The sequence below is a fragment of the Amblyomma americanum genome, chromosome 7 (assembly GCF_052857255.1).
Source record: "Amblyomma americanum isolate KBUSLIRL-KWMA chromosome 7, ASM5285725v1, whole genome shotgun sequence".
NCBI classification, from domain to species: domain Eukaryota; kingdom Metazoa; phylum Arthropoda; class Arachnida; order Ixodida; family Ixodidae; genus Amblyomma; species Amblyomma americanum.
Window position 1 is genome coordinate 81,459,504 of NC_135503.1, and position 22,881 is coordinate 81,482,384.

Consider the following 22,881-nt stretch of genomic DNA (forward strand, 5'->3'; position numbering starts at 1 on the left):
TCAGCCTTGAGCCACCGCCGTTCACGGCGCGTTGACTGCGGGCCATCACGTCGCACACCCCGCTGATGCCTCAGGATGCCATGGCACTTTTGTGCTTAACTCTTTCGCGAACATTTCCTGCATGCACTGTACAATATTTCTATATTTACTGTCACTGTTGTTTTGAATATTGAATATTTTTATTTTGTTTAGTACCTTCTCAGGGCTGAGCGTTCCGAGCGTCTCTTTTGCGTCGTACTCAAGCATATTTTTATTTTCTGCGAATTTAGTATTTTTGTTGCTGTACATGACGTTTCCTTTGAGCATTTTAGCCTACCAGTGGCGTAACTAACCGAGGTATTCATGGTTATATACACTGACAGATATCACTAACAGCCGCACGTGGATGGGTACACGGGAAGCTCGTCGACCCTTGCTAAACATAAAACAACGCGTGAGCTTAATGTGTATTTTCTGCGTGAAAAACAGCGTGCTACGGTATATTACGTATGCATGCGGTTGTAAAGGAAATCTCACTGCTGCTGAAGTCTATTAAGGGCGCACCCACGGTCACATAGAGTGCATCACGTAATTGTGGATAGTTACAGATTTTACCAATAAAACACAGAACGCAATTTTATTTAGCCTCTGATATGTTTTTTTTTGTTTCCGGGAGCAGGCATTGTCCGCAGTAAATTCTGCTCCGCTGAATGCAGCTCCAAGATTGATCATACGCACCAGCAAGTGTGTAGGCCTCCACATAGCCGTAGGCTTCCGCCGCCTGTTTCACCAACGTTTCTTCGTGTTTAAGACTAACGTTTGCAATTCAGCGCAGCAGGTAAAAAGAAACGACATTACTAAAGCATTCGGTTTCACTCCGATGTGCTTATTGCGTGATTTAGTGTTCTCACTCGAAAAAAAATGGCAGGGGACTGTCTCATCTATTCGAAACAGTTGTATTTAAATGCACCTCCACATTTGAGGAGTTACATCACAATGCCTCACAGCGTTTTCACTGCGGTGGCACCAAGAATGCGCAAGACAGGTTCAGTAGGCAGAGTGCAACGTTGACTATATGTGGGGCGCCGCCTTTTACGTTTCCACCTTGGACCAGTAGGCATGAAATAAGAGCCCCAGATTTTCTGTGGCGGAGAGAGCCCGGCGCTGGCCAGAATTTAACTCCACAAAAAAAAACTGAGCCACGATTTTTTACCCGTTTCCGCAACTTTTTCGCGAGCATTTTCTGCATGCGATGATTACGCCATTAAAATGGCGTAATCAGTAGTCTCAACTAGACTAAGCGTAAGTGACGTACCTTACAAGGTATGTGCAGCCTGTGGTGTCTCTTAAGTTCTTCTAATGTGAGCAGACAAGGGTAGAGAAATGAGGTGCTCGTTATGACATAGATAAGGAAGGGAAAAGTCGCCGAAACCAAGAAGAACTTGTTCCAGTTATGTACTGTTGATCAATAGGAAATCAATTATCTAATAATTTTATGGCTGAAAGATTCTGAAATCAGAACGCTTTTACAATAATCAAACATGTAGGCACGCACCGGGAATGCCATGCTTGCGTCACACGCTACCTCTTCCGCTCCTTTTCTCTCACTGGCAGGCCTTTGTTCATGCTGCATGCTTTCACACGGTTCTCTACGCACCACGTCTCGACGTAGCTGCGAAACGTAATGCTGCGGCGAGTGCCGCCAGGGAAAGCAGGGAGGCCGCGACGGGTGGATGTCTTGTGAACGCTAAATGGTCATATCCAGCAGGTATAATGGCCGACCAGAAAAATACGGTGTGAAGCATTGCTCGCCTGCTTAGGTCAGAACAGTGGCCTCTCCATTCTATTTTTCTCCATAGTCGCAAACAGCCCTGCAGAAATTCTCTATACCGCGCACAGCGACTTCTAACTATATACGTAGCCTCTGTACTCACGCACGCACGCACACAGAGGGGGCGCAGTGGTTTTATGAGCATGCGGCTCGCATGCATGAGGCGCGGCCATGGGGAGGAAAACGCGACCAATTTCTACCACGGCTAACTGCAGAAACTTCCGCTCAAGCTATAATTGGCGCTGTAGTCTGTAGTAAAGAACAATATCAAACCGCAAGAAGTTTGAGATGAGAAGAGATCGCTGCCTATCTATCCCTTCTGAATTTCTGACCCGCGCGGCCGTTGTAAGCGGCTCGCATCCGTTGCGTGTTTTGCGAACTCAGTCGCGTTATCTTTATCTGGGGCGCTGTCGCCTGCATTGCTGCACATGGTCACAGACACTTTGCCATGTTTTTTTCATGTCTTAGTGACGTCAGTGCTGCGACAGCTACGATGGTGTTCGGTGTTGTGCTCATGACCTTCGAAATTGCCAACAGTGCTGCGAGACCCGCACAGATACGACGGCAACCACAACCTGCGCTCGGTTTCTCGGGAGCCACCGCTCATTTCGACGCTGTGCGTCATGAAGCTGTCATCGCGTTTGGTCTTTAAAATGTCGGCACATTGTGGGAACAGGTCATGCAACTGTATGTTAACTGAATTCAATATTTGCCGTGTATATTGGCATGTTTGAGGCCATTGCTTGATAGCGTTTGGCTTCAACTTGTTATCATAAATTCTAATTAATTTTTTTTCAATTATCTACGATTGTAAGATGCATCACATGCATGCATTCACTTTGAACACAATGATCATTCTGTATTGCATGTACAGTATGCTAGGGATAATAGAACATGTATTGTGTGAATGATGCACGAAATGTTTTTCGTAAAATGGCGGCTGTGCCGTTTGAGATACTCGTCACATTTCTGTATTCCACGGAATGCTGTAAAATACACATATAGTGTAGTTTGAGAAATTTCTTTAGATTGAAAGTGACTGGAATTTTATACGTGTCAATAAAACAACAGAATATATGTTCTTTGTGATCGTACTTTGGCCCAGCCATGCGGTTATTATTGTCGAGTACAGCAACCCATTTTAATACGACAAAATAGCATTGCAACGGCGTATACTAAATCCAAGTAAAGCGCCACGCGTGGCTGCATGCAGAGCAGGCGGACGAGCCAGATTTTGTTCGTCTGCGTTTGAAGCAGATGCGATTCGAACACCCCTCGCGCCTGCGTGTTTCGGTGGTCAGGTGTAGTGGAGATTATTGCGCCGTTATTCTGCCTACAACAGCTGCGTACGTAATTGAAGGAGGAATTGGCGCTGTGCAATTGGTGGCCAACAAGAGGTAGAGGCGCTTTCACTGCCACGGTGATGTGTTCGGTGTGCATTTGCCGGGTACCCGCCGGTTTTACAGGAGGTGCAAGCTGTCCCCTGGTATGTTCCTCGGGCTTTTTGTAGTGAATTTATTGTGAAATGGGTCTCTGACTCCACTATTAGAAGAACGAAAAAAACGTTTGTGCCGCGCCGCTGTTTCGCCAGATGCCACTTCGCTATAAAAGATCATCATCACACATCCACGCACACAGCTCGATGTTCGGAAAGGGCACAGTACGAATTAGGCGATTTTAATGTAATTCAGCAATAACGTGCATACATTATTACAAAGACAAGAATAAAAATATAGAGCGTCGCAGCGGAGACAGCAAGAAGAGGTGAGTGCGGATGACGATGTGCTGCCTCTCACGACTAGGGGCTGCTTAAACGGACATTCTGGATGCAGGCAAGCAGCACGACGATGTCCATCTTGCGGACGCAAAGCACGAATGGCTTATTGACCAGGAGCTCCACGTCGGGCAAGGCTTCCCTGGACGTACTGGGAATGTTGTCCACGACGTGTCGATAAGCGCGTGACACAATCGAGCTTGCATCTCCGGCCTGTGGATAGGAGAGAGAGAGGGTACACAATTCTCATGCAGTTTTTGAAGCGGAAGCAGATGTGCAGTTACGTTGCAACAAAGAAATCGCGGTTGGAGACGCCAGCTAGACAGGCACCTAAGTATGGTTTCGTTCTGCGTTCACGGTCTTCGGCTCCTTCAAAATGCTCCTTTGAGCAAACTATGATTAGCAGCACAACTGTGATGCGAAACAAACTCTGCTCATGTCAGCCGATGTAAAAACGGCATGAGCATCCCCGAGCTTTCGCCTCAGTTTTAGGGCGTACGCTTGCGCTTAAGCATAGCATGCTTGAACCTTTCCAGAGCACTTTTGAAAGGCGACGTCAATTGGGATGGTTTCCCAAGAGATCACTCCTCAAAAAAGCACAGCGGTCCACAAGCAGGTGGCTAAAGAAACTAAGGCGTCACCAAGATATCTCTAGCTCTCTCTAAGAGCAAGCAGCGACAGGAAATTGCCAAATAGTCTCAAAGTCGCCTCAGTGAGATAAACTATTCTGCTATACAAGCGCTTTTTCATGGTATGCGGACCCCATTATTATTCTGAGTCATTATCAGTGTGCAACTTCAGGATGGCTGTCAAGCGCATCTTAACAAACATTATTGGGGACGTCTAAGTTAGCCTAACTGGCACCTATAGGAGGCGCTCTGCGCACAATGCAAGCTTCTTTGAGAGGAATTAGGCTTCCAGGTTAGACAGTTTTGCGAATTAGCTCATATATTGAAGTGCAAGGGGACTGAGGTCACCACAGCTCCACTCATACTCATATACTCTTCCCAAGCAGTGCAGGTAATCGCCCCAATATTGAAAATGTATTGGGATATGCTCGTCCTGCAAAGGACGACTGTGAAACCATCCCTCTCCAATATTTGCCCAGTTACGTGTGCTGCTGGGGTTAATCTCGGTTCCACCTAAACGCCATCGGTTCCACATACGTTCTGATTAAATTTATGTTCCAGTTATTTCATCAGAAACGAGAGTATTTTTAAGCCTCTCTACGTAGAACGGCAACGTCACTCGCATCTTAATTACACCTTTTCATCAACGTCATCGTCTGCTTGACTACGCCCACTGCAGGCCAAATGCCTCATCATGTCTCTCCAATCAACCCTATCCTGTGCCAGCTTAGGCCACCGTAGAAAATTTCTTAATCTCATCCGCACACCTAACCTTCTGCCGCCCCCTGCTACGCTTGCCTTCTCAATTGGAATCCACTCCGTTACCCTTAAGGACCAGCGGTTATCTTGCCTTCGCTTTACATGCTCTGCCGAAGCCCATTTCTTCCTCATGATTTTGACTAGGATGTTATTAACCCGCGTTTGTTCCCTCAATCATTCCGCGCGCTTCCGGTCTCTTACTGTTACACCTATCATTCTCCTTTCCATAGCTCACTGCGTTGTCCTTAACTTAGGCTGAACCCTTTTTGTTAGCCTCCACGTTTCTCCCCCATAAGTGAGTAATGGTAAGATACAAGTGCTGTGCACTTTTTCCTTGAGGGATTGACATTTTAACTGAAACTGACAGGCTTCAAGTGGGACGACTGACATTAAATGCAAATGCCGTGTTTTAAAATTTTATTGCGTTCCACTTAAACCAAAGTTGGTCCAGTAATACCTTGTGGCGTTCCAGGTAAAATTATGGCGACTCTAGTGCTCAGAAAGTTGACTATCTTAGGCGGACTGCAGAGGTTACATCCCTCATTTCTTCTACTGGACGTTTGTAATTCTGTACGGGCTGGACATATAGGAGAGATTACTTTTTCGATTCGGTGAGCTTGCAAGATTGTGCATGCAAATCAGCGCTATTACAAAGTAGATGAAGAAACAAGACACACAGACCCCTCTTGTTGACTTCTTTCAAGGTTTTGATTGTTCGCGTTAATTTCTACTTTCGTGCACTGATGTCTTTTGTGCATCGCAGTCATTAGGCGACAAAATCTGACAGGTATTTCTAATCATTCTTCATTTGGATGCCACAAATCTATTATTGCAGTCAGGTGCATGTTGGTAATAGTTAAAAAGTTAACTATTAGAATTTAGTTAATCACACATACACACGCACACGCACGCACGCACGCACGCATGCACGCACGCACACAGACACACAAACACACATACCAGGTGTTTCAGGCAAGATGATCACTCGTGTTTAAAAATAGGGTTGTTGAGGTAAACAACCTTTTTCCGGCATAGTAATGCCAGCATTGGCGGACGTCAAAAAACAGACGAATCATCGTAACTGGCGAAGTGATTAACTAAATTCTAATAGTTAACTTTTAACTATTACGAATGGGTGCCTGAAGCAATTATAGATTTGTAGCCGGGCTTTAATAATAGACAAATCTGTTTTTGGAATATCGACAACGCCATTACTGTCGCCGCTGTGGTACGAGAAAATTCGGCTGTATCGCGCCAAAATACATGCGCTTTCTGAAAGCATGCAGGCAAAGCAACCTTTCCAGTGGTTGTTATTAGTCGAAATAGCCTACATTTGTCGTGCTACAGCGGCAAGAGTAAAGCCATTTTCGAAAATTCTATAAACATATATGGCTATTACTAACGGCCGGCTACAAATGTCTAATTTCAATCCGGTTCCTATTGGTTATAGTTAAGAAGTTAACTATTAGAATTTAGTTAGCCATTTAGCTAGTTAAGACGATTCGCCTATTTTTTGATGTCCGCCAAAACTCGTATTACTATGCCGCAAATTGCTTCTCGTTACCAGAAAAGCCTCATTTTTAATAATTAGTGATCACCTTCCTTGAAACACCTGGTATATATATATATATATATATATATATATATATATATATATATATATATATATATATATATATATATATACAGACAAGGTAAAGTAAATGAGGGGCCCGTTTCACAAACTTATGAAGAGAGCTATCAGTCACCGAAACCAAGGTGCATAGGGGAACGTTATTCTTTTTAATGTGTTGTGCTTATCAGTGGGATAATATTACTTAGATTAATAAATCGCTCAAAGAAAATTACTTATAAAGCAGCAGAAAAATAAAGATGCCGCAGGTGGGACCCAAACCCACGACCTCCGAATATCGCGTCCGGTGCTCTCAACAACTGAGCTACGGCGACGGCTGTCCAATCTGCTGCTCTCGTGGGTATTTATGTTTATTTGGTGTACGCGAACCTTGAGAGTGTTCACCAGCGCCACCCTCGACCATAGCAGCGGACGTAGCACGTCCTGTAATACCGCGAGCGTGACGTGGGACGTCGTCTAACGGCGAGGGCGGAAAATACCTACGGAATACCCACGAGAGCAGCAGATTGGACAGCCGTCGCCGTAGTTCAGTTGGTGAGAGCACCGGACACGATATTAGGAGGTCGTGGGTTAGGATCCCACCGGCAGCATGGTTGTTTTTTCTGCTGCTTTATAAGTATTTTCTTTAAGCGATTTATTAATCTAAGTAATATTATCCCACTGATAAGCATAACACATTAAAAAAAAAATTAACGTTCCCCTATGCACCTTGGTTTCGGTGACTTATGGCTCCCTTCATCAGTTTGTGAAACGGGCCCCTCATTTACTTTACCTTGTCTGCTAATAGCTTAACGAGGGTCTCGGTTCTGGCAGTCTTGATGTCACAGGTTGCTTAAGAGGGCTCTCGCACAGTTTCCGCCCTCGCCGCTAGCTGACGTCCCACGTCACGCTCGCGGTATTACAGGACGTGCTACGTCCGCTGCTATGGTCGAGGGTGGCGCTGGTGAAAACTCTCAAGGTTCGCGTACACCAAATAAACATAAATACCCACGAGAGCAGCAGATTGGACAGCCGTCGCCGTAGCTCAGTTGGTGAGAGCACCGGACGCGATATTCGGAGGTCGTGGGTTCGGGTCCCACCTGCGGCATCTTTGTTTTTCTGCTGCTTTATAAGTAATTTTCTTTAAGCGATTAATTAATCTAAGTAATATTATCCCACTGATAAGCACAACACATTAAAAAAAAATAACGTTCCCCTATGCACCTTGGTTTCGGTGAATGATGGCTCCCTTCATAAGTATATATATATATATATATATATATATATATATATATATATATATATATATATATATATATATATATATATATATATATATATATATATTGTCGCCGACAAACGTAGGGCGGCACGAAAAAAAGGGCTTTTGTTAATCCGAAGGCCAGAAACCCAGCAGCGCGCGTTCGAACCGGAACGTCCTCTTCTTCGCTCCCACACGAGCCCAGTCATGCCGCTCGGCCGCATGGCGGCGCCCGCAGTGTGGCATTGCCCCCCTCCTTTCAAGAGGCATCGCCTCGATGCCTCCGGCAAGGGGGATAAAAAGTGTGGAGACACCGAAAGTGCGATGGCGGAGGCGGTCTAATGAGTCATCAATGCGCGGCAGTGGATAGACATCTTTTTTGGTAACGTTATTGAGGCGTCTATAATCTACACAGAACCGTAGGCTGCCGTCCTTCTTTGCGACGAGGACAACAGGTGACGCCCAGGGGCTCGTCGATGGTGGTATGACGTCGTCGTGGAGCATTTCGGCAACTTGGCGGCGGATAGCATCGCGCTCCTTCGGCGAAACACGATAAGGACGCTGACGTAGCGGTCTCTGGTCACTGTCGACGATAATACGGTGCTTAGTTATTGGCGTCTGGCGAACCTTGGATGTTGATGCAAAACAGTCGCGGAAAGAGTCAATAAGGCTTTCCACGCGGCGTTTCTGATTGGTCAGAAGGTCAGGGTTCACGTCGGTCCTAATGGCTGTTGCAGTGTCCTGTTCGGCTATTTCGGGAGCCGTTGTTGATAAGGCACATTGGCCGGCATGTTCGCCAAGTTCTTCAAAATGGGCAATCACCGTGTTTTTTCGTCAAATGTTGGGGGGGGTTCACAACTAAAGTTTGTCACTAAGAGCGTGGTACGCGCGTGAACAAGGTCGACAAGGGCGCGAGCACCGCAAACTTGCCGAGACAGTAGCAGCGACATATTCGCTTCGGCAATGCCCCGAGTATCGGAGCTGGTATCACACTGGACTGTGACAAACTTGCTTGCTCTCGGCGGTATCGGTGTGTGGTCATCAGAGATACGTAATGGTGCTCTGTGCGGCTCGGGGTCGGTATCAACGTCTCGCTGTGTCGAAAACGATACCAACTGCTCGTGCAGGTTGATGACCGCCCCATACTCTTTAAGGAAGTCCATGCCGAGAATCAGTTCTTTAGAGCACTCTCGTAGCACGGCGAAGGAGCCTGTGAAAGTTGCACCGCGGATCTTTATACGGCTGGTGCAGACGCCAACCGGCGTTACCACATGGCAACCAGCTGTGCGTATCTGCGGCCCATGCCAAGGTGTTAGAACCTTTCTGAGGGTTGCGGCTAGGTTACTACTCATGACAGAAAAGTCGGCTCCGGTATCGACGAGTGCAGATACGTCATAGCCATCGGCGGCAACAAGAATTTCGGCGGCGGAAACAATTGTTTGACAATTTGTCGGCGAGGTTTTTGGTGCCGTCGTCGATGGGGTCGTCGCTGAGGTTGTCGGTGAGGTCGGCGGTGGGATCGTCTTTAAGGTCGGCGGGTGGGGTCGTCGCATAAAATCGTCGGATGGAGGCTGTTCACTGTCTGCGGCAGCGGCGGTCCTACCCCCAGAGGACGCCGTCTTCAGTTTTCCCGGCGTGGGGACGTACCTCTGAACTGGCCAGAGGATGACGGGCGGCCGGGCGAAGAGAACCGCCTTGGGGATGGCGATCGGGACTGGCGTCGCTGCGAGGTCGAAGATTGCACGTTTTCAGCCAAGTACTGTTCGATATCCCGTGGTCTTTCACCGTAGCGTGGTCGAGGTGAGTCAGGTGAAAACCCCCTTAAACCCATCCTGCGGTAGGGGCAGTGGCGGAGGATATGGCCAGGCTCTCCGCAGTGGTAACAGAGCGGCCGATTGTTTGGCGTACGCCAAACGTGCGCTTTGCTCACGGGGGGCCTGAACTCCTGCCTCACGGAGGGTGCTGTTGCGATTGGCTCCTGCAGGTATTGCACAGGAGCGATGGGGGAAAAGGCTCGCATCGCTGGCCCGGGACTTCGTAGCGCCTCGCTGTACGTCATAACGGAGGGCGCCGGGTGTGGAGCTGGGGGTGGCTGCACAACTCGTCGGATTTCTTCGCGGACCACGTCCGTAATGGCAGCGACGCTGACCTGTGGAGCTTCAAAGCGAAGTTTCGCCAGTTCCTCGCGCACAAGGCTTCTTACAAGTTCCCGAAGGTCCTCGGCGGGCAGCGACGTAGGCGTGTACTGGGACTGGGAAGAGGCTGCTACAGTAGCCTGACGTCCGAAGTGAGCGCCCCGTTCCTGTAAAGAGCGCTCGATACCCATTGCCTCCTTGGTGAAGTCGGACACTGTTCGTGGCGGGTCACGGACCAGTCCGGCAAACAGCTACTCTTTTACGCCACGCATTAAGTGTCGTGCCTTCTGGGCTTCGGGCATAGCAGGGTCGGCCCGGTTGAACAGTTGCGTCATGTCCTCGATGAACATCGCGACGCCCTCGTTCGGCTGCTGTGATCTCGAGCGCAGGGCGATTTCCGCTTTCTCTTTTCTTTCGCTGCTGGTAAATGTCGCTAGCAGCTCTCGACGAAAAGCCTCCCAGGTGGTAAAGGAAGCTTCGTGGTTCTCAAACCACGTTTTGGCCGAGTCCTGCAGCGCAAAGTAGACGTTGCGCAGCTTGCGCTCGCCGTCCCACTCATTGAAACTCGCCACTCGGTCAAAGCTGGCCAACCAGTCTTCGACGTCCTCGAACCTGTCCCCGTGGAACGGTGGCGGCGATCGAGGTGCGTGAAGGTCAAATGGCGGGGCACTCCCGGAGTGCTGACTTGTCTGGCTAGCCGCGGTGGATGTCATGGCCCTTACCGGCGCTGTCAGTTGGCCGAACTCGGGTTGTAGGCCTCGCAGGCGGCGGCTCGCTTTGTGGACGGGTGTTGTGTCCAAGCGTCGCTGATCAGCGTCAGAGTTGCCCTCGGGGTGAGCGTTCATGGAACGATACCCAGCACCTCCACCAAAATGTCGCCGACAAACGTAGGGCGGCACGAAAAAAAGGGCTTTTGTTAATCCGAAGGCCAGAAACCCAGCAGCGCGCGTTCGAACGGGAACGTCCTCTTCTTCGCTCCCACACGAGCCCAGTCATGCCGCTCGGCCGCATGGCGGCGCCCGCAGTGTGGCAATATATATATATATATATATATATATATATATATATATATATATATATATATATATATATATATATATATATATATATACTAAACTCGAAAAAGGCTGGTCCTCCAGCCGAAACGTCTTGAATTAAATCCTGTTATGTTTCTTCTTCAATTTTATGTGATTTTATATTATATTGACCAAATCAGCTGCCAGAAATCACTTCTGGTATATATATATATATATATATATATATATATATATATATATAAACGTGAACAAGTTCCACTCGGCCAGCTGTAGCTATCGCGTCTCTCCAGGTTTAACCAGAGCTAAACCACCGCCAATTTTTTTCCGTGTTGAAGACCCTAGGGAACCCTACCATAGTGGTGCCAGTATATGCGGAGCTGCTAAATTGCTACAGGGGACAGAGGCTCAAGTACCCTCCGCCACACAACTCATTAGCACATCAAGAAGCAATGAACTGGCGGAGACTGCAAACAGGAACATTCTTCAACCTATACATTCTACACAAAATGTACCCTACACAATTCATGGACACATGCCCGTGGTGCGGGGCAACCCCACGCTATACCACATTACATGGAAGTGCAAACGCAATTCTGCGTTCCACAAACTCAAAACCCCGAGTGCGGAGCAATGGGAGGGTCTGCTTACCAGCAGCGAGCTCACAGCCCAAAGGGCCCTTGTGCATCACGCATGCGAAGCAGCAAGACTCAGCGGAGCCCTGGAATAGGGGCCCGACCTTGCGAAGAGACCAGACGTCAACTATGAAGACGACGGCCCACCGCTAATCTCATTGAGATTTCAATAAATGTTTCTCTCTCTCTCTCTCTGTGCTGTTTTGTCGCTATGCTGTGTTTGTGTGCCGTTTCGACGCATGCTGTTTTATCGTGTGCTATTCTTTCACTCTCCCCTTAACCTCAGCACATTCTTCACAGGTTCATTTCGCCCGGCTGCATGCTCGGCACATCCTAGGTTTCCATTCGAAAATAAAACAAATCAATTGAAGCAGGTTTGGGCGTTCTATATTCGCCAGCATGACATCACAGTGACATAATGCTCTCACAGCGTTCTTTTGCAAAAGAGAGCACAAATAAACTTGGACTCTTAAGAAGTAACGAAATATTCCCAAGAATTTCCGCATATGCTTATGACGAATGCCTTGTTCTGAAGTCTTGGTGTCTCGAAGATTCAAGTCGGAGGCAAAAGATGATGCTCGCTTTAAGAGTTACTTTGAATATTTAGCAACACTTCAACTAAAATAAGGTTGGCGCCGGCCGGTATGACATCACTGAGACCTGCAACGGATATGTTTTTGTATGGTTTACTATCCGAAATATCTTGCTTCCTCGGCGTATATACACAGACAAGTATTTAGCGCACCAGCCGTGAGCGAAACGCGACCTCAAAGGCGAACGCGTGCGCACGCGGTCGATTCTTCAAAGGTGGCGCATGGCCATCGACCGGCCGCCATCTCAGCGCTTTATCACGGCGACGAGCTGTGGCACCACTGATAATCAGTTCGTGCCCACAGGTCTTGCCTTAATGCAGATTTAATCTCCGAGGCTCTTTTCAAGGGCATGACTAAGCCGCCGTTAGCGTGGCAAAGAGTAAACGTGATGCGCAGCTTCCAGCCCGAACTGACATAACGATGGCGTGCGAAGCTGCGTTGCACTGCTTCCTATAGAAAATGCTGCTGCGGTGCACATGCACCCGAAAACAGCAAAATGGGCACAGCAGAAGAGATTGGGGACTAATTAGAAAACTCCAGGGCTCAATGGCGTTCAATGGCTTCTTTTAGCGCACTGTCGTCAACGTGTGTGTGTTCGAACGCCTTCTCTGCAAAAAAACAAAACAAACAAGGTTCTTTATATCTGCTGTGCGCGTGACAATACCTGTTTATGTTATAGCTCTGTCTACTGGTAAACCAGGAGGCAACATTCTTGCTCTAAGGCAGCTAGGAAAGAAACGCCGGTGAACCTAATGCCATACCTGTATACAACAGAAGGGCTGTTGTCATCTTCCACGCACTGAGAATACATGCCACTAAAGATTAAACCTCTGCCCCTGTCACACAGCTCACACTGACCTGCGGGGAAGGGAAATACAGCAGCTGGAGCGGTGCGCTGCTCATGGGAAAAGCCTGGCAGGCGGCAGTTTCTCTGTGGAGGGAGGAAGAGAGAGAAGGGAGGGCACGAACATTGTGTTCATTATCGTAATCTTCCCGATTTCACCGTTACGCACCGTGACAAAGATCTGAGGTGCCGGCTAGACGAACGGTAGCGCCGGCAGCTTACACTTCGACATGTTCGAATATCAACCAACAGTTGCATCTTGTCTCCTATAAATACGAGAGTTTCTTACACGGGTCACTAGCGTGTTCCTTGTTGAAAAGAGCGCTCATGCATCTTGTGTTCCTCTCCCGTTTTCTGCATGCTCGCATTAAGTCTTTATAACTGCACGCACGCACCACAATATCCAGCCGCGCCCGATGCATGGCCCACGAAAGCGAGGCGTGCGAGGTCGGGGTAATCCGCTGGAAAGCGGCGTCCCGCCCGAAAGCCTGCCGCACGCCCATCTCGCGCAACACGGGCCCGAGGTTCGAACCGGTCTCGGCGCTGACCACCGGCAGCTCAAGGACCACCCGGCGCCGAGAGCTGCGCAGGTCCGAGAACACGTGCTCCAGGACCTGCGAAGGCGGCCGTCGGTACACAGTCGTTTCATGGGCCAACGTCGGGTGAACGTCGGGTCAACGTCGGACCAACGTCTGACCGCAATTGGCGGCTCCGGGGCATTTTTTGATCATTGCTCAGCTAAATGGGATCGCCAGTTTTCTTTTTTAGGAGGTGCCTAGGTCCATGGTAAAAATTAGTACAGGTGGACAATTGTAGCTGGGCTATGAGTTGGGAATTAAAAATACTGTCTCCAGGGGCGCACAGGCCGTAGGCGCCCGATGAGCTGCGGATGTCAATACAGTAGTGAGCACACTTGTTTGTGTGCTTGAATGGTGTGCTGCAAAATACATGGAATGAAATTTTGTTTGTATTGATTTGGTATGGGCAAGGAACTTGTGCCTGTGCGGGTTTCTAAATCATCTGCTTGCGCTGCAGTGCCCCCCCCCCCCCCCCAAGTGTTGTCTCTGAAAATATTTTTCTTTCTTGCACAGCGAACCACTCGAAAGCTCTAGACAAGTGAGCTGACTTGTCTACAGGGACGGGAATGAAGATTAATGTTATTAGGTGCCACCTAAGACATCCAATACGTTGAGCTTTCATGGCTAGAACAACCGTCAGAGATAGAGGAATTTCATCGCAGTACAGCGTTTCGAGTCACGCTTATGTCAACCTTTTCCAAGAGCGTAATAATGCCGAAGGGCACCTAAAAGTATTTCTAACAAATGTTTCTTTAGTCAATAGAATTTTCCACGTGCATTCCATTCCTACGTTCTCAGTCGTATTTAACTAAGCATTTCGCCGTCCCTTTTGCTGTAGATATATATACCGTCGCGGGAAGACAAATATGGACCGCACGTCGACACAAGACGGCGCAAATTATTACATATTTGATGCACATGCAAATTATACCAAATTTTTTTTAGATGGCGCCAATGAACATTTATATCTACGAAAACGCAACGCGACAAAAGAATTTGAATGCGGAAACGTCATCGATATTATTCGCATCGCGATTGTACGTCTTGGTGTCGCTAAAATGTGTGCAAGTATTCTAGAGATATGCACCTGGAGTGCTTGACACAGCTGTTTTTTTACTCTCTTCGCTCTTCGTAAAATATGGCCTGAGAGCCGCCACTATGAAAATTACTTATTTTTAGCCCCCAGCGAGTGCACCTTGAAGCGACCTACCCACAGCACAGTTGGACGTGTCATTGGTGTACACTATGGCTACCCTAGAATAGGAGGCCGCATTCCTCAGTGCGGTCTGCGGGAGGAGAGGCTTCTCGTTTTTATTTTTCACAATTAACACAACCTGGGGTTTTGTTGGATAAAAACTTTCAGCCAAGAATAGCTCTGCGATGGTAAAGCAGCGTCAGGTGATCGGCGTGAAGCATGGCGGTACAAGGCGCCCACCTCTGCGGTCAAGTTGTGGCAGAGCTCGTCGAGGCTCCCCGAAGGCAGCAGCACGGTGACCGAGAAGGCATCGCACGAGAGGGGCACGTCAACGGCCTGGAGCGAAGGCCACTGCAACCGCGCGTAGCCGTACACGGCGCGGCTACGCAGCGTGCGTGCCGCTTCTACGTCGCCAAACGGGCTCATCTGTGGCGCGCGCAAAAGGGCTGCGATTGTACTTGGAACACAGCCTACGTGGTCCCAAAGGAGAACGAGTGTTCATTTAACTGAAGCACAGAAGGGTGTACACCTAACTATGAACACCAAACATCGAACGTTCAATGCTAGAACACTCGCAAGCAAGTCTATCAAAGTTTTATTGCATCAAGAAATTTCAGTCCTTAAGCGACATCGTAAACTATGCGTCGATAGGTGAACCAGCGAGGCATATACAGTGTTAAAAAGCAATCACATTCTCTTTGAGAAATGCCTGAAACGGCACTGTGCAAGTATCTCAATCTCCAAATTCAAGAAAGGGTTGTGGTCATTGCAATAAAAGTGAAAAGAAGGTGCGATTTACATGTAGTGCAAGCAGAAGCTCTAATGTGCCACCAAGAAAGCAGCTGATATCTTGTATGTTTTCCAAGCGGCAATTAAAATTGAATGCTAGAGTAGACCATATGTTCATGGGCGGAGAGTCCGTTTGAAAAAGCCACGTGGGGTACCGCAGAGCTGCGCAGAAATGTTGGAATATTTTGCGGAACGCAGCTGCATAATTCGTAATTATGAAAATATTCAATGACAAGAGGAAGAACAAAAAAATGGCGGTATAGATTCCAAGTATCCCAACTAAAAATAAAATATCTTTCCATTAAGGACAATGTCTCGCAAGATATAATTGAATGATAATATATAAGATAAGAAGGATAACAGATAAAACAAGGCGAAATAGAATGAGTGGAGAAGTTGAAAAAGTAGCAGATTCTTTGATTTATAAATTATCTTAATCTGCTCTCGCCGCGTCCCACTCTGTCAATGCAATATAAATTTCAGTCATGGTGGTTTAAGATTTGGGCTATCTGAAACGACATTTCCTTTATGCGTTCTTTCAGATATCTTTGATGGAGACACCAATATTTATGCGCGGTCACTTGCCAGTTCCAGGTCTGCAAGCTCACAACCAATTCAGTGTCCAATATTTGTATGCTGCAGACCAGTCAGTTTTTGGGCAGGCTGTACAATTAACAAGTAGCCCTGCAGTTGTCTGAGTCATTTTCTTTTTTGCCAAGTCATTATTGATCCGAGGTATTCCTCTTCTCTTCTACCGGTGGTAGGGGAGCGAGAGAGAGAGAGAGGGCGCTTCACAAGTGGCAGGTGGAGAGAAGCAAATTCTATGAATGCCACCTGGCAGGTGAAGACTTCAGACACGTTGACTCCGAACGAATGTTTTTGTCATTATGGCTCTTAATGGTGCCGCATTACAAAAATATATATTTTTTTATTATTTTCGTGAAGTGCACTCATATATGGGTCAATGCACAAATGCATTTAACGACTAAATTTTTCCTCTTTTTGCCCAGATGTTTTTGTCCTTCCACAGCATGTGAAACCAGCGCCTGAAGGACACGGACCGAAAGAGAGCCACACTACGCTGCCTCCTCTTTTTCCCTTTCTGTCCGTGTACTTGAAGCGCTGGCTGTTATAAATGCATAACCAACCACCCCAACAAGCCACCGTGAGAAAAGTCGGGGAAATAAAACACACGCTGGAAGCTATGCGTTTGAGTAGGAGTCGAACCTAAGCTTTCTAGGTGGCCTTCTAGTATGGGTCATGGAAATGCGGCGTGCGAGTGCAGATGCGAGCAGACCGCGCTCCTTTCAAATAGTGTGCAGGTAGCAGAAGCTTACACAAAGGGCTCCATCCGTCGTATTGGATTACTGATTATTTTGAACTGCTCTCACATTGAAGCCGCTGAATCTCATCTTGGCCGCATCGGCCGCATTTCGGTGGAGGCAAATGAAATAGCGCCCGTTTACTGTGCTTCACCTGTATTGGTTAAAGCGCCCCAGTGGTTCTGAGCTGATCCGGCACTCTTCGCTACAGAGTCTCTCGCAGCCCATGATCCGCTTTTGGATGTTAAGCCCCCCTTATCATCTCCTAACCATCGTGTTTTCTATTATCACCACCTCTGAGGTCATTCTAAATAGCCAATCCAGCCCTTTCTGTCCCTCTCTCCTCCCCCTCTCGCTCTCATGCTTCTCTATCCATACACTGCTGCACATGGCGAGGTAGCACGAATGACTTCACGAGGTATCAATCCGGGATTCGCATCCCTACGGAAGACCAAAGAATGAGGCGTCCGCGCTGCTCGTGTTGAAGAGCGGATGCGCTGACGAACGCGGGTTACGCAGGATGCGGTGACATAGCTCAACTTCCTTTTTACTAAGCGGTTAGTTTGCTCATCGTGCATTGCAAGGCATTTGCTAAGCGCGCACCTTTTCGGTGACCGGCTGCTTCCACGAAGCAGTGCGCACAGCGGCCGAGCTGAGCAGCACGATGCCCGTTTCGGCCGAGAGGGCGCAGCGCTCGGGCAGGATGTCACCGGTGACGCCCGCGCCCAAGCGACAGTACCGGTTGGCGCTGCGACGCTCTCCTTCGGCGTCCTCGCCGAAATCAGCCGCGTCGACGGACGTGGCGTAGACGCGTTGGCCGATCTGGCAGTACGATCTGTTCAGAGTGAGCGCCGAGCCCACCAGCACCCTGCATCCGAAGTTTAAGGTGATGGACATGGAGGGACCGCCAGTCAAACGTTTGCTTCTAGTTAAAGTGCACCAAAAAAAAAAAAACCGGCACAATGATCAGCTCGCAGAGACGAGAAATAAAATTCGGTGCAAACATGGTAGCACTTGAATCAACTAAAGAAAATAATTGCTGAACTCTAAAAACAAAGCAGACGTATTTTATTAATTAACAATACTGACCCCTGAGAACGAAAAGAGACCTGCCATGTCGAGGAAAATAAATCCGTGTGAAGAAATGGCGGGTCCGATTTATTGAAAAATTACAGTGCATAAATACCATCGATTTGTGCGATTGATAGCATGCGCGTCTCTGTGCCAGTGAAACCGACTCCTGAAAGTAATTCGGTGCTTCCAAAGTGAATTCTACCCTACATTTGTTTTCATAATCAGGGATTGGTTATTTTTGGTGCTTCTGTGAACTACAGCTGGTAAAATCCCTGACAAGATGCCACTATGCGTCAATGCGAACGCAGATGCGAGAGGGATGCTTCTGCAACAAAAGAAAACGTGCTCTTGTGGGAGACCAGAGCGGCAGGACTCACTTGTTGGCCATGCAGAAGAAGGGCTGCTCCTCCTCCAGCGTGGGTGCCCCTTCCACAGGGAACATGATGACTCGCCGCATGGCGGGGTGGATCAGAGGTAGACGCACCTGCTCGTAACATAGGAAAAAGGATCGTTAGAACGGAAAGTGCAATCCGAGTTGCTGAGCACGTTTCATTTTCTCCTGCGAGTACTCCTTACGGTCCTCAGATATACAGGGTGTCCAAGCAAACTTTAGCCGGTGTTTAAATATCTGCGGCGGCACTCTAAGACGACGCGACAAAATGCATGTTGCTGGCTATTGTATGGAGCAACTCACATTGTTTTTAAATTGGGCTTAACTGCATAGTTAATCGAGATTCATTAACCAGATTTGCAAGCAACGAAGAGAGGCTAAAAAGTCTGATGAGATAGTGGTACAACCATCTGCGAAAGGTCCGAATGTACAGTTTTAAATTATCTTTTAGGTATCGATTGCCGACGATGAGCTCATTTCGCCCGGTGTGCGGTTGCTTAAAACATGACAGGGCAGCGACGCAGGCACTGGTTGGGTGATTACGCGAGCGCAAGCGATAAGGACTGTGTCTGCTGGTCGCTATCATCGAGCGCCGTAAGGGAGGCATACCGCTGGTGGAAATCCCACAGCCAGCTCCTGCGCCGCTTCCCTGTCACCTTTTAAGAGGTCGCACACTGGGCTAAATGAGCTGTTCAATCTGACACGGAACGTTTGAGAGCGCTGGTATCTTGACGCGCAAGCAGGCATGTCAATTTTTTTTTTGTATTTCGCGGGCATCGGCAGTGAGCTAATAAGAGCTGATACATAATAGAAGGAAAGTTAAAAACTTTTATTCGGTCATTTCTCGGACTGTTCTACAATTTTCCCATTAGCGTTTTGCGCCTATCATTGTTGCTTGCAAAGTTAGTTATTTAACCTCGACTAATTTTACAACTAAGCATAATACAAAAAGAGTCCGACTTGCTCCATACAATAATCAGGAGCATGTGTTTGGTCGCGTCGTCTTAGAATGCCTCGACTTATTTTTAAACCCTGGCTAAAGTTACCTGGGACACACTGTATAAACTACACTGACCTTATTGGCCTTCGTATAACATAACGGCTGGTAATATTTAAGCGCATGGTTGTTGCAATTGAACTAATCTTGTCAAATCTTGTCATTGGCAGATAGGCAGGTATATGTGGAAGTTTTACTGGAAAAATGCTGGTGAAGTGGTTGTCGCAAGTGGCGATGAACAGCTGCGGCGATTGTACAGTGCTACCCACGTTGGCGATGGTTTCAAAGGCAGGCAGGATATCCCTAAGAGGCATGTGAACTGGACAGTCTGTTTCCGCTATCGATATTGTATTACTGCTTGTAGTAGCTTTGTGGGCGTTTTTCTTTGAAGCGGGCCGTCTCACAGGGATGACGTACAATTGTGATTTTCGGTTGCGCTCGAGGAAACTGCCAAGTCTGGGAATGTTTACTTCCGATAAACAGTGGAGGCACGGAGGAGAAATTGAAGTTGGCTTGTATCGATAGAATAGCAGCTCCTGATCACAAAAACGCCACTCTTACTGAAAACAAAGATCTTGTAATGTAGAAAATAGCAAGACCCAAAATGCAGGTATCGCCGCCACAGGCCAATCTCGCAAGTACAAGCGTGATGACTTTCTAGGACAAGAGGCGCCACCTTGGAAGAATTTTCCTTACTTCATGGCAACACGAATCTCTGAGGCTGTCAAAGAAAGGTTGCGCACCGCACCGCTAGCTGTCAGAAATCACGGAGTCTGCGTTTACGTCACGTAACACGTGACTCCGTTCTGAGACGTCATGAGTTGCCGTGGCATTATAAGAGTTCCCTGAGTTTGAATCAAAGCGGCGGGAAAAACTTTTTCATCTTCGAATCCAAATTTCTTTGAAATAAATGCATCTTTCGCGCCCGGACAACCGGCAACAAAGCCATGAAATGCCGAACTATCATATTTTTCTAACAAAAAAAAATGATAGAGTTCTCCTCAGTGTCCCTTTAACAACCACTTTCTCATGAAAGTGCATGATTTGATGCAAGCTAAACAGTTTTGTGTTCGAGATGACGCAGCTCAACCAGCTCAGTGGAGATTATTCGCACTGAAGTCCAAAAAAAAAGTGAAACCTTCATAACATGACAGAAATGAATATGTCCTGGTTTCTACAAGCTGGCAGCTGCCAGTTCCGTTTCGTAAACCGAGAAGCGCTCTGCAACCTGCAAATACCCGATTCCCCAACTCCAAAGTCATGTCGCAGCCGCAATCGCAGCAACCACTTTTTTCAAAATTCACTGTCTATATCACGTTGCACGGGTGGGTTGGAAAATCTCGGTTGGGATGGTGCTGTGTTGTGCATTGAAAGGGTGCCAGATGACCCGCCGCGGTGGCTCAGTGGTTAGGGCGCTCGACTACTGATCCGGAGTTCCCGGGTTCGAACCCGACCGCGGCGGCTGCGTTTTTATGGAGGAAAAACGCTAAGCCCGTGTGCTGTGCGATGTAGTGCACGTTAAAGATCCCCAGGTGGTCGAAATTATTCCGGAGCCCTCCACTACAGCACCTCCTTCCTTTCTTCTTTCAATCCCTCCATTATCCCTTCCCTAACGGCGCGGTTCAGGTGTCCAACGATATATGAGACAGATATTGCGCCATTTCCTTTCCCCAAAAACTAATTATTAAGGGTGCCCGATAGAATATCCTTTAGCTAGAGAGAAAAAAGGGCAGGTTGCGTACAAAAAAGGCGGGGATTAACTGAACTCATTAGCCCTGGGACAACAATATACTGTACCTGCTGGTGCACTAAATAAGTATGCGCGCAATTAGAAGTTGAGGGGAGCACGATAGGACAAAACACACGAGCGACGAGTAAACGTCATGCGAATATTCTAGTGGCTGACCGACCTGAGAAATTTCCAAGTATACGCAAGAGAAACAAATAACAAATTTTTGACTAAACACAACGCAATTTTCTTAATAACTGTTTTTGGGGAAACAAAACGGCAATGGCGGTTTCATTGTATAGAGGTTTCCGAGTGGCATCGTGACGAAAGCGATGAATGATGGTATGAATGGATAGTGAGAAAGAGGCACCGCAGTGGAGGGCGATGGATTAATTTCCACAACGTGGGGTTTCTTAACAGTGAAAGTCAAAACCAGAAAGCCTTCGCGTCATTTGGGTAAACACGAAGGAGAGCCCGCAACAGGTAAGTGAATACTGAACCTTTGATTTTTACGGAGAAATTTCTTTAAGCAGGCAAATGTTTATAGAAATTATGCAATTATACCAGCAATAAAATAATTCTCGAAATATGTGTTGATGTTGGGAATTTCTATTTAGCACAGCACACTACTTAATAAATTTCATTCTTAGTGAGAGCTTAATTGTTCGTTAACTGACACTGAATATGCTGTGTTCGCGCAAGTTACCTTACGCAAGCTAGCAGCGGCACTAATACAATTTTCAAATGGTCTGCATAGATCATTGTAGAATGCATTGCCCTCACCAATTCATTAAACCTCATACAGCGCTCTCAGAGAAAAATTTCAATTTAACGGAAACATTAAGAAGATAGGTGCGCACCAAATAATCGAGCAAGCTTTTTACACTTGCTAACCTTTGATGCGCTGAAGCTGTCCCGCACGTGAACTGGACCTATGCTATTGCAAAAAACGTTTTGCACCTTATGTCCAAAACGGCCGCATGTTAGACGCGGACGGAGATGATGTGAGTGCAGATGATAATGAAGGAGGCGTAAACGTACTCGGAAAGAGAAAAACTTCACGCCTGGCAAAAATTTCTGGTTGGTACCAAGCTGGCTGAGGTCCACATATACGATGTCCTGATCACTGAATCCCGGCCGGAGCAGCCGCGTTTCAATGGAGGCGAAATGAAAAAAATTTCAGTCTTCAAGTCGCAAGGAGCTCACGTGAGGAGGAAAATGATTCCAAGAAAGGCGCAGAACATCAGTGGACGTCCATTGGTTATTGAACACGCGTTCGCTGTCGCTCGCTTCTGTTTTTCGAGCTTATCTACAAATGGTACATGGGAGCTAGATAATATACAGACGATAGAAGGGTAAACAATTTAATCAGGAGGGAAAGAATGCTTACAGAATAAGCCCTGACTATGTGTTCCAAGGACTGAACGCATTTATAGAGGCTACCATTAATTCAACGCCTCCTCAAAAGTGTAAGAGTGAATTAGTTTACAGAAGTTGGGCCTAGAAGGGTACCTCGAGTGCGTCGCCCAGTTCCCGCTCAGTGTCCTCCTCGGCTCCGGCGGTGAGCAGCGCCAGGGCCACCGTAGCGGCGTACGGAGACACCACCAAGTTCTCGCCTGCGCCGCAGCGGGAATACAGGCCCCGGAGCAGGTTGCAGCCCAAGACCCGCACAGTCCGATTCACGTCAACCATGATGCACTTCTTCTTTTTCGACAGTGGC

At 47.6% G+C, this 22,881-nt stretch overlaps 1 protein-coding gene and 1 long non-coding RNA gene across 2 annotated transcripts; both read right to left on the reverse strand.

The window, feature by feature from the left end:
* Positions 1–3,555: 3,555 nt before the first annotated feature.
* Positions 3,556–13,786, reverse strand: LOC144097281 (uncharacterized). Its single transcript, XR_013306966.1, has 2 exons — positions 13,482–13,786; positions 3,556–3,797 (listed from the first exon to the last, which is right to left on the reverse strand). It is a non-coding gene; the product is annotated as an uncharacterized LOC144097281 (long non-coding RNA).
* On the reverse strand, positions 13,645–22,854 carry LOC144097860 (uncharacterized). Its single transcript, XM_077630471.1, has 5 exons — positions 22,674–22,854; positions 18,422–18,528; positions 17,574–17,838; positions 15,100–15,285; positions 13,645–13,668 (listed from the first exon to the last, which is right to left on the reverse strand). Exons 1-5 carry the CDS (start codon positions 22,851–22,853, stop codon positions 13,645–13,647), a joined length of 762 nt encoding a protein of 253 aa, XP_077486597.1. The 5' UTR covers position 22,854.
* Between the last annotated feature and the right edge of the window lie 27 nt (positions 22,855–22,881).

Bases quoted from the DNA above. Each gene is read 5' to 3' on its own strand.
- LOC144097860 (XM_077630471.1), bottom strand. From the start codon at position 22,853: ATGGTTGACGTGAATCGGACTGTGCGGGTCTTGGGCTGCAACCTGCTC. The intron at 18,529-22,673 runs GTACCCTTCTAG...TGTTACGAGCAG, and splicing joins AACTGGGCGACGCACTCGAG to GTGCGTCTACCTCTGATCCA. The intron at 17,839-18,421 runs GTGAGTCCTGCC...CTTCGGATGCAG, and splicing joins TTCTTCTGCATGGCCAACAA to GGTGCTGGTGGGCTCGGCGC.